Source organism: Heteronotia binoei, chromosome 7 (genome assembly GCF_032191835.1).
Source record: "Heteronotia binoei isolate CCM8104 ecotype False Entrance Well chromosome 7, APGP_CSIRO_Hbin_v1, whole genome shotgun sequence".
In the NCBI taxonomy this organism is placed as follows: Eukaryota; Metazoa; Chordata; class Lepidosauria; order Squamata; family Gekkonidae; genus Heteronotia; species Heteronotia binoei.
In genome coordinates, this window is record NC_083229.1 from 71,672,843 (window position 1) to 71,684,843 (window position 12,001).

General features: G+C 37.5%; 1 protein-coding gene across 3 annotated transcripts in view; it reads right to left on the reverse strand.

The window, feature by feature from the left end:
- The window catches only part of SPIDR (scaffold protein involved in DNA repair), a 293,362-nt gene that overhangs the window by 267,233 nt on the left and 14,128 nt on the right, over nucleotides 1-12,001 (reverse strand). For all 3 annotated transcript variants that reach the window (XR_009555667.1, XM_060243829.1, XM_060243830.1), the window contains exons 4-5: nucleotides 8,718-8,876; nucleotides 4,606-4,769 (exon numbers count right to left, since the gene is read on the reverse strand). Coding sequence is in view for 2 of the 3 variants with exons in the window: in XM_060243829.1 (XP_060099812.1) it covers nucleotides 4,606-4,769; nucleotides 8,718-8,876 (323 nt within the window). In the remaining variant the exon portion in view is untranslated. The remainder of the gene's footprint in view (nucleotides 1-4,605; nucleotides 4,770-8,717; nucleotides 8,877-12,001) is intronic.

Sequence of the window (12,001 nt, forward strand, 5' to 3'; positions counted from 1 at the left end):
AATTCATTTTAATCCAGTAATATGCTAAATAAAATCTAACCTTATTCTTGGTTGTTAAAAGAATGATGTGAGGGGAAAAATAATGACATCCTTAAAGCAATTTTTAAAAGTTAGCCATTGGGATGTATTTAGGCAGCCAGTGTTATACAATCGGTGTGCATGTGTGTCTTAAGTGCAGTCAAGTCACTCCAAAGACTTCCAAAACGTCCTACTGCTAACAGCCTTGTTCAGGTCTTGCTAACTGAGGGTAATGTCTTCCTTTATTGACTCAATCCATCTTATGTTGAGCCTTCCTATTCTCCTACTGCCTTCAACTTTTTCTAGCATTACTGTCTTTTCCAGTGACTCTTATCTCCTCATAATGTAATCCAATTTCTTCCTATTACCTTTCTTCATAGTCCAATTTTCACATCCATACATAGTAATGGGGAATACTATAGCATAAATTATCTTGATCTTGGTCACCATCAACACACTTAAGGATCTTTTCTAGCTCTTTCATGACTGGCCGGTCTTAATGTTCTACTGATTTCTTGGTTGCAGTCTTCCTTTTGGTTGGCGATGAAGCCAAGGAATAGAAAATTTAAAAACAAATCTCAGGTTCTTCATTGCCAATCTTAAATTTGTGTAATTCCTCAGTAGTTATCACTTTTATCCTCTTGATGTTCAGACATAATCCTGTTTTGGCACTTTCCACTTTAACCATCAGTTGTCATTTTAACTCTTTCCTGTTTTCTGCCAGTAATGCAATATCATCCCACATCACAAATAGTTAATGTTCCTTCCATAGGTTCTCACTTCAGCTTTATCTAAATTTAATCCAGTTTTCCTTATACATTCTGCATATAAACTGAACACACAGGGATATAAAATACATATTGTCTGACACCTTTGCCAACTATTTCTCCATATTATCTCCTAACAGTAGCCTCTTGTCCAGAGCACAGGTTGGGGATCAAAATAATGTTAGGTAGCATAATTTAATGTTAGATTTTGTAGTATTTTTAATGCACAAGGTATGTTTATTTTGTATATTTTTAAAAAAATCTCACAGCATTTTCTTTTTCAAAAGGTATACTACAAAATTTGTAGTGATTGGAAGGGTTGAATTTAGACTCAAATAAAATTGCAATCCCATTCCCTGACTGCTTCTAATAACACAAATCAGTCAGTAAAACAAGTCAGCATAAAAACTCAAGCCACTTATCTATACACAGAAATATTTCTATTATAAACAGACATTTCCCCTTTAAGTTAGCAAGATGTTATTTTTCATGTCTATATTTTGCAAGACACACATTTAATCTCCTCAAATCTTTGGTACCTCATCTAATTATTTTATAAGTCAAAATACATTCAACAGAAGTTGCATAATATCTGTAACACCATCTATGGGGAAAATATAAACTATGGGTGCTTTTTACACAATCCACTAATCTGGGGCATATTGTTAATGAAGAACTTTACAGAGACAAAATGTATATTGCTTCATTTTAGAAAAAGAAGAGAAAAGATTGGATTTATACCCCACCCTTCACTCACCCAAAGGAGTCTCCAAGTGGTTAACAATCTCCTTTCCCCTCCCCACAACAGATACCCTGTGAGGTGGGTGGGGCTGAGAGAGCTCTCCCAGAACTGCTCTTGAGCAGGACAGCTTTGAGAGAACTTGTGGCTGACCTAAGGTCACATCAGCAGGTATATGTGAAGGAGTGGGGAATTAAACCTGGTTCTCCCAGATAAGAATTCAGGATTATAAATACTGTTCTGTGGGTGCAATACAGCCAATGCTGCTTTCATGCTTACTTATGAACTATTTATAGGCGCAAATCCACAAGGTTCAGGCAAAAACTTAAACATTCTAAGACGGACATTATTGTCCACTCTGTTGTGAAGCCAAATCCACAAGAGAAATAGGCTTTAAACTAAAGGCACTTTGTCTCTGCTGAATCATGGTTTTGTAACTGCTACAAAATAGCTCCTGAATTTGCAACAAAAATAATAATGTGAGCTACTAAAAAAGAAAGAGACCAAACAGTTTTCCTCACATCTTGCATCATCAATAGATGGATAACTGCACTAAAACCTATGCCTATGTACAGTATTTGCTCAATGTTCTTAAATGACACTCTATATGTCACTTAAGTTTTTCAGTTGTTGAAATATTGTATCTAAAATACAAAAAGATCAGTCTTCTATAGCAGATACCCTGTATTAAAAGCGACTGCATGGATCATGTTTTCATCCTGATCCAGTGCCTAAATGCTGTGGTCAAGTGATGCATGAACAAGCTGAAACTTCATCCAGAAAAAACCAAGGTGACACTTGTCAGTAGGGCTGAGTCCTTGAACAACATGATCCTGGTTTGTTGGGGATGTATTATCCATTACAAGTCAAGGTAACAGTTTGGAGGTGTTCCCGAACCTAGTCTAATTGTCAGAAAAACAGGCTAACATTGGTGCAAACAGCACCTTCTTTTATTGAGATACACTGCATTATTTAGCCTGTCTTTTGGACTCAGTTGACCTGGCCATCGTGATCCATGCCATTACAGTTTCACAGTTCAGTACTACAATGCATTCTATTTAGGACTGCCCCTGAATTCAATTCAGAAATTTCAACTAGACCATCTGCTGACTGAGGTAATTCTACATGACTCTCTTGAAAGATCTTAATTTTGTGTTTCCAGGTGCAATACAAGGTCTTAATTTTGTGTTTCCAGGTGCAATACAAGGTTTTAACCTTTAAAAGCTTTGCATAGCCTGGGATTCTCATATTTGAAGAACAGCCTATACATGAATATGTGAACCAACTGTGCTCTCCAAAACAACTGTTGTTCTGATTCTCAAGGCTCTTCATTAAGCCTGCATTCTATACTATAGTTTGTTCTGCTGTCACTTTTGTGAATGGGCTTTCCCGCAAGAATGAGAAGAGTCCCAATTCTGACATTTTCTTAAAATAAATGTAAGGTAGATGGTATATGGAAGTTTCTTTGGGGGTGGGGAGCAGGGATCTGAATTGTGACTGGGATTCTATTACAGCCATTTTAATTATATAATTGTTGTTAACTGCCTTGGACAGATTGTTCTAAACTACACCAGAAAGTGGAAAAGTGGGATAGAACTGTATGTGTCCAATTTCATGCAACATTCAACATGTTTTTTGGTCAGCTTAACCTACTGATACTGTTTAAATGCAACAGCAGAGCAAACAACGCATAGCTAACACAAGAGTCTCATTCTCTAAATCCATCTTTCCTGCGTCTTCAAAACAGTCCCAAGCAAAAGCAAAGCAAGCAGGCTTTTATTGCCCCCTGCTGGATGTTCTGAGAATACTTAATCAAACCAAAATATGGGTATTCTAAACTATCCATGCTTTCAAGCATCCTATAGCCTGCTCAGCTAAAGTGTACGTATTCTTTTTTAAATGCAAAATTTAAATATGGTACAAGAAGTTTGGTATTTCATGAGGATATTAACATTTTAAAGGCTGCTAGATGTAGAATAAAATAAAGCAGAGTATTTCAAACACCCAGGATAAAATGGGGCCATAAAACATCAAGAAATCAGGCTTGAAATGTGGAAACAAAATATTCTATAAATGAAGCATTCTAATAAAGAGGGAGGGGCTGTAGATTAGTGATAGACCACCTGGCTTTGCATACTGAAGATCTTGGGTTCTCTAGTTAAAAGGATCAAATAACAGGTAATGCAAATGGCCTCCACCTGGAAGACAGGGGAGTTGTTGCCTGTCAGAGTAAGTGATGAAGACTGTCCTGTGTTTTATGTTTTGATTGCTTTTGAAATGATGTATTATATAATATATATATATATATATTCATTTTGTCAATCAAAGTATACAAGACTGAGTTTGACAGATCATTATTTGACTAAGGCACCTCCATATGCTCAATAAGGAATTGAGCGAGAACAGACCTCCAGCATCATCAAGATTTTCTGCACATCTGAACATCAATTCTGTCTCTGTGCTCCTGAAGTAATCCTATTTTAATGCATTTAACTAAACCCTAATATTATTCTGATGGAAACCAGAGTGAGAAGCCCCTCTCCAGTAGGCCCAGGCAACCACTAGGCTGCCCAAGCCACAGCTGGAGCCACTTGCCTTGGCCACCAGCACCACTTAGAAGCCAAGAGGGAATCCTTCACCCTCTCCGGATCTGGGGCCATTGCTTAGTCTGATGACTTTGGTGCTTTGAACCAGGGAATTTGTGCTCAAGTAGAGTTATCAAGTGGTACCACACTCTTATAGTTTTGCAATCAAAACTAGTTTCACAGACATGACACACTTCAAAAACAATCTTAAAACTATTATGAACATTTTAGAATCCTAAAAATAATCTACCCAAATTTCTTTAAGAAACATTTCTGATCCCCTCTTACGCAGAAAGGAACAGAAGTTTTGTAATATCAGAGCACACTTCAGGTCATACCAAATACTCACTCTAGTTTTGTACTACCGCTACTCCACTGTATAGAAATACATCTTTAGATTTTTTTAAGTAAAACTTGTGAAAAAAGGATAACTAACCATAGCAAGACAACTGCCTGAACAATATTATATGTGTCTTATTAAAATGAAATTTCTTACTTTAACAGGCTTGTCTCCTTCCTCTTCATCAAATATGAAGGACCTGTTTGTACAAGAATCAGTATCTGATATATCCAAAGCAGTGTCATCTGTTTTTGATCCATCACACTGTTCATCATCCTCATAATCACTGTCTTGCTCCCAATCAATGAACTGTGGTTCACCTTAAGATGAAAAAAATGGAAACATTCAAGTAGTCTTTAAAAATGGTATCCTTATAAAATGCCTCACTTTTCATACCCTAGTTAACTGTATGAATCAAATATCTTTTACAAGGACACATGGAGGCTAGCCAGGAAACAAGGTGCTTTACAGAACCTATACAGTTAAGACTGTCATTTTTCTTACTTCTTTCTCACAGAATATTCAGAAATGATCTGACTAAATTTGCCAGCAGAAGCTTCACCAGTACATACAAATGTGTTTGAGCTACTAAACATGCAGAAGCAGGGCCAGTTTCTTTAAAAAGTGGAAACATGTATACCACCTGCAGTGCACTCTTAACGAACAGTAACTGCCTACCAGAGTAACACTGCACATGATAGTGCTGTTATCAGAAGCGCTATATAAAAATACCTACATTAGTAGTAATGGGGTAGACCCTCTAAGTTACAAGTTTCATTTCTCAGATACATGAAAAGTTATGGAGACATTCCATGTGCTAGTTCAGACCTTTAATTATTATTTCTACAATCTGTATTTGCAATTAAGCAATTGCTTGAAGTTGTCTTACTCAGGGGAGATTTTTCTCAAAGACGGCTGATATGGAAATCCTTGTGAAAGTCAGTAACATCAGTATTAATTTTCATTATTTTAAAATTGATTTTTTATTTTAAATAAATCATACAACACAAGTTCAACTTTAATGTAACAACAATTAAATCAAAGAACAGCAGTTGAAAAAAAATTGTCACACTATTAGTTCGACACCAGAAATTGAGAAAATGTTTTATAAGAAGTAGCATTATTTCTCCCTAACATCTCTTAATTGGACAAGTTCTATTAACTGGAAGGGTTTAAGTAGATACCAAACTTTTTGGAGCCATGGTTTAACTGGAAGTAGACAAGAACTCTTACAATTTTTTGACTATTAAAGAATTTAGTCACTGTTCATACACTATAAACTATAGGTTTGTGTTCTGTTAATTTTCAAGGGCCTTGATTAAGTGTCAAGGTTTTTGTTTTGTTTTTTAAATAAAGATAACTTTTATTTAAACTTTATCAAAGTTTACAAACCAACAAAATAAAAACTCCTAAATAAATAGATAAATAAATAAAAATCCTAAGCAGAACATAGTAGCCTTACATTCCAGATAAACTATATACAAGTGTCAAGTTTTTTGTTTTGTTTTTAAAGTGGATCAACAGATAAGAACAGAAACATGTTCTGAGGAATGTAAAACAAAAACTAGGATAAAATATTTAGAAGTGCAGTAGAAGCTGAAAATCACACATAGGCAAAAGTGCTGTACGGCAGAACACAAGCAAGCCTTCTGGATTTGTTAAATGCTTACAGAACATAGTCACCACTAGAGAATTTCAGATTAAGCAATAATCTGGAAAATAAGCATCACTTCATTTAACTGAGAAAAGGAATCTAATAAATGTTATACTATGAGTTCTGACTGATTTAAGTAAACACTTATAAAACATTTAATGAACAACAAACACTGAACAATCTGCTAAGGAAAGATGGCCACCTAGTGTTTTGTTTGACTTCAAAAAAGAGATTTAGATTTTACTGCACAGGAAATAAGTGCTCAACTTTTTATTTTTAGTTGTACTGTGATGTTCAGCAGGGATCTGTACTTCAACAAATGCTTTTTATCATCTATAAACTTTGCGATGGAATGTCGTCAAAAGACTCAATGACACACAGCTCTATTTCATCAGAAACAACAGTCAGTACCTAGATACTGTGATTGAACAGGAATAACAAACTACAATTATATCCAAATTAGAGCGGGGTGGCCAATGGTAGCTCTCCAGATGTTTTTTGCCTACAACTCCCATCAGTCCCAGACAGCATGGCCAATGGCTGGGGCTGATGGGAGTTGCAGGCAAAAAACATCTGGAGAGCTACCATTGACCAACCCTTGGTTAAAAGTTACCAGTTGGTAAAGCTGACGTTTAAGAGGAGAAGGAATGGAGCTTCATACTCTTGATGGAGTGGAGTTTATTTTCATGGCCTCTGATTTTCTCCCACCATCACCAGCAGTCTCAGCCAGTTTTGCCATGCTGATCCACATTTCTATAACTTTGAAAATGGACTACTGCAACATATTCTACAAGGGATTGATATTAATCTGGAAACATTTATTGGTAAATAATGGAGCTGCTTGTCTACTGACTGGAAGATAGGCTTGATCATCACACACCTGATCTCATACAGTTTTATTAGTTATCTGTATGTCTCTGGGATCAGTTCAAGGTGCTGGTTCACAGCTTTAATGACCTTCATGACCCACATATTTAAAGGCTTATCTCCTGATGCAAAATTGTCCACTAACTTCAATCTTTCAAGCAGTTGTTTCACATCTGTTTCTCTGCCCAATAGCACTAATCTGCCTCAGTCAAATTATGGGCATTTTCAATAGTGTCACCATCCTTCTGAAACAGCTTTCTAGAAAAGGTTACACAATCTGGCAAGTTGATCAAGCAAAGCAAAACAGCAGTTTGAGAGGGTCTTCAATGGGAGCTTATCTGTGTGGCTTTGTGCTTGTTTTGTTCAGAAATTTGGTAGCTTATCTTGGTTGTGTCATGCCTATTTTTGGTGCACCCTGTTCATAAGATGCTTTAAGCCCCTTTTGAAGCGAAGAAAGGTGGAATATAAATACATACATAAAACTAAATTGTAAAGCTTGAGATTTGGCTACCAAAATATTCAGCAATATTATAAATATGGCTATATAGCAGACATATATCTTATATACATAACAGCACTATAATATTTGCTGTGTTATCTTCAAATGCTTCAACAATTAATTCAGATTGTCTTTTAAACAACTGCAACAAACAAACTCATTTCCCATGACCTTTTTATTGATTTAAAGCAGGGGTATCAAACATGCAGCCTGGGGGCCAAATCAGGCCCTCAGAGGGCTATCAAGTCCACCAGCATTTTGCTGTCATTTGCTTCCTTCTCCCACTTTCATCCTTCTGCATCACAGCTTGCTTTGCCAGGCTTGCTCAATTGCACAGGAGCTATAGAGCAAAGCCTCTATTTTCTCCATTGGCTGAGGCTCCTCCCTTGGGGAGGAGGGGGAAATAGCTAGCTTGTTTTGCTATAGGCAAACTTAGTAACCCTAGAATCATGGGCTTGGCTGCAGAGGGGGGTAGGGGCCTCCAGAGCCGCAGGGAGATCAGGGGCAACCAGAGCAGCGGCAGCGGAGTGGAGGCCACCAGAGCAGGGGACCTCTCCATCTGAAATTTTATTCTGTGGGCCCCCCCACCTAAAATTTTCTGGCTAAGGGCCTGCACTGGACCTAGGGAAGTGACTAGAAGTACTTTCTAGTATCTATACAGCCAGCAGGTCCACTATCCTGATTGTGTGTTAACTCTGCCACACTGATTAATGTATTATAATTTGAAGGTTAGATTATTTCAATGCAAATACATAGGGCTGCCCCTAAAACTTCACCTGGTATAGAATGCCACTAAATCTGTGACTGGTTTATACCAGTATGATCATATAACAATTGTGCTTCACCAGCTTCATTGGTTTTACCTATTTGTTTACAGGGACAATTACAGGTGGTAGTGATTACCTTCAGAGCCCTTCATAGTCTGGGACCTTCACTGCTAACAGACCACCTTTCCCCACATTGGAACAGTCTGCCAGGTATGGTACAGAAAGTTCCTACACTTCCTTCTTTCCATAAGAGGTGCAAAGCAGAATTATTTCAACACACCTTTAGCAAAGCTAACTAATGCATATCTCTGGCAGCTAGTTGTAACAATGTTGCAGTTTGACCTTTATGTATTTCAACTCATGTGTGTCATTATGTTTATAGTGGTGTATACTTACATAGCCACATTAGGCATTACAGAAAGGCTAGATATAATTATTTTAAGTAAATAAAACAATGTGAAATACACACAAAGAATCTCACCATCACTACACCCATCCTTGGAAACCAAATCATATTTTGCCACTTTCAGGCAAGGCAATCTTGAAGTCAAAGTTTTATTTTCATCATCTGACAAGTCACTCCCACTGGAGCTCCATAATATGTCTGTGAATTCACTTGAGTTCTTGCTTTTAGAGATTCCTATGGAAAAGAACATGCAGATCCTTAGCATAATACAGTATCAGAGTATTCCAAATTAAACTTGCTCCTTTGAGTTATGTTACAATGTAGATGTTACAACAGTCATGTAGCATACCAAGATGCTTCAGCTATTTAAGGAGCAATCATTAACTGCCTAAATTGTAAAATTATAAATTACAAATAATGTGTGCAACCAATATAGAAGTGAACTTGGAACAAATTCCTAGAGATTGCAGTTCTGAACAGCAATGGCAGAATGCATTTAGAATGGCAGAGGAGCAAAAAGAAATTACTGCTGGTACCAACAACCCATGCTACTGTGTTAAATGCTTTCAAGAAATGTATGACATTGACTAGGCTACACTTCCAAAGCCTAAACCAAGATCTTCCCCAGCAGCAGCTTCCAAATAACTGGCGTGCAAAAATAAATGAATATTATTTCCAGTCACTGGTACATACTCAGAAAAGAATGCTGCATAAGCAGCCACGCTATAAGTTGTCAGAAAAAAATTACATAAGAAGTTTCCTGAAGATGCAGATTGAGAGCCTCAAGTATGAAATCCTTTCAACATCTAAGTGAGATATAATTATTCAACATTATAGGTATTGTGCCATAATACAGCACAATATGCCCTAAGTATAAAGATCACAGTGTTTAATAATTATATCCCACTCAGATCAAAGTATTGCATTCATATTGTTTTGGATCCCACAGAACATTCCCATGGAAACAGAAGGCAATTTTTGCCAGTTTTACCCCTCCTGCTGCAAACTTCCAACTCTGATGGTATTCCTGGAGTCCGCAACCCTAGCATTTTGGGTAGCAGTGTGGGATGGCAAGAAAGTCATAATTCATAGAGGGAAAGCCTTTCCATCCATGGTGTCCAATTAAAGCACCATGAAATCAGCATTATTGTTATGTGAAACAGCCAACAGCGGCACCCATGCAGTTTTTTTAAAAACCCTGTACAACAGGGCCAGCCAGGACTGCCTGTGTGTTAAATCCCCTCAAGCTGATTTATGGCAACCCTATGAATTAATGGCCTCCAGAATTAATGATCCTATTGTTAACAGGCTTGCTTAAGTTTTGCAAACTGAGAGCCATGGCCTTTTCTGAGTTAATCCATCTCATGTTGGGTCTTCCTCATTTTCTACAGGCTTCAGCTGTTAAAAATTTAAAAACATGCAATGTAAAAAACATAGGAGTTACAAAATCAAAATACAGTTATAACAGCAATGGCTAAGTTCCAGAACAGTGTTTCCACAGACACAAGGATTTCATCCCACTGATCACAATTTTTCCACCTACCCCACCTTCTGAAGTAGCCCAAAATGCTCCAGGGACATTTCAGGCTTCCATAGGAGAGGGGAGGCAAGAAAGCTGGTTCGGCAAGTAAAATCCCTTGCATCCACAGAAACACTGATCTGAATCCAAGCCACTGGCTATAGATCATTTTTAAGGAGTTCATGGCTTCACCTCCAGAATACTGCACAAACAAGCAGGGGATGTCAGAACTAGCACAGGCTCCAGCTTGCCTCTCCTGCCCACTTACTTCCCCCTTCAATGTTCACTGCACTAGCAAGCACAGAAAGGAAAGGGGGAAACAAAGGAGGGAGGTAAAACTGAGCAGGATAGGTGTGGAAAAGGGATTTTCCTTTCCCTGTCACTCCTTGAAGATTCCCCTCTTATTACTTCCTTATTGCAGATATGGGACAGTGGCTGAAAGACTGCAGTTTGCCTGAGTTTCCTTATGACAGCTCACAGCAGAGGTTATATCTAAACTGGAGATTTACTAAATTCAGTCTCTCACTATTCTACAATATCTCTTCTAAAACCAGTGACATCTATCAGTCTCAAAAAGATAAAATAAATCATCTTGGAAATCTAAATGATTGGTGTGGAACCCATCCCACAAATGCTACATTAAGGAATCTTAGGGGCATTTTAAACCACTTGGCAGCCATGTATGTTCAAGTCATGAACAGAGCAAGTCTCAGGGCTTTTCCACATTCTCATTGTCCTCACTTTCGATTTCCTGTTTCTTTGAAGGGGGGTTCTGTTCCATATGTGTTTTGCTCCCTCTAGTGGTTGACTAAATACTGCACTGGATTATTATATCCCTGCAGATTTAAACCGGTTTTTATGATGGACATAAAACAGGAAGTGAGCAACATCAAAGCTACTCAAGTCTAGTCAGTAAGGTATAAGCCATAATAAAATAAAAATATGTAAATAAACTGAATAAAATAAAAGTTAGTTAAATTTATTACAATCTGAGATCAGAATTCAAAATCAAAGTCATCAGCAAAATTTATATTGGTTCCATATTTTAAATATAGTAGATATACTAAGCATAAAATGCAATACTGAGTCAAAATATTAAGACTAAGTCATATGCTTCTGTCTAATTAAACATGCTTGAGCACAAAATCTGGCTGCTTTAAACGTCATTTCATTACAACAATCTACAAGGAGAGAAATATATAACTGGTTCTACCTGGAAAACTGGATAAAATTGGAGTAATACAAATATTTTGGTAAAATCAGCATTAATATAAACATGCTCAGTTGTTTCTACCATATCTGAGAGGCATGGGCCGAGATGTTTCTCATAAGGAATTCAAGCAAATCTCCCTTCAAGAAGAGCAGATGGAAGGAAATTCAACTGGGCAAGGATGAAGGCTTTGCGATGCTTAGGGTATTCCACCCGCATATAGAGATAAGTGGGTGGAGCGAAATTTTGATTGCAATTTCCCACAGCTAGGACAAGATGTACTTCATTTCTGTCCAACTGAAGGGAGATATCCCATAATCTCTGCTTGATTATAGTTTTGGCTCCTTGATAGCCAAGATGTAAGAGAGCTATGCTGGAAAAACATAAGCACTGAAGTTTGTCCTCTATTGCCTCCAACCACCTTGAATTAAAACTGTCTACGAGAATTAAGGAGGTTAATCTAGAAGGATAAATTTTTAAGCCCAGCCAAAAACAAATAGCTTGCAGCCAAGCCCATGATTCTAGGGTTCCCAAGTTTGCCTGCCATCTGAGCATGGAATTTGGATCTGCACCAAGGTACTCCAAATAAGGATCTTAAAAATTTAGACGGAACAGCTTCCAGTTTCTGGT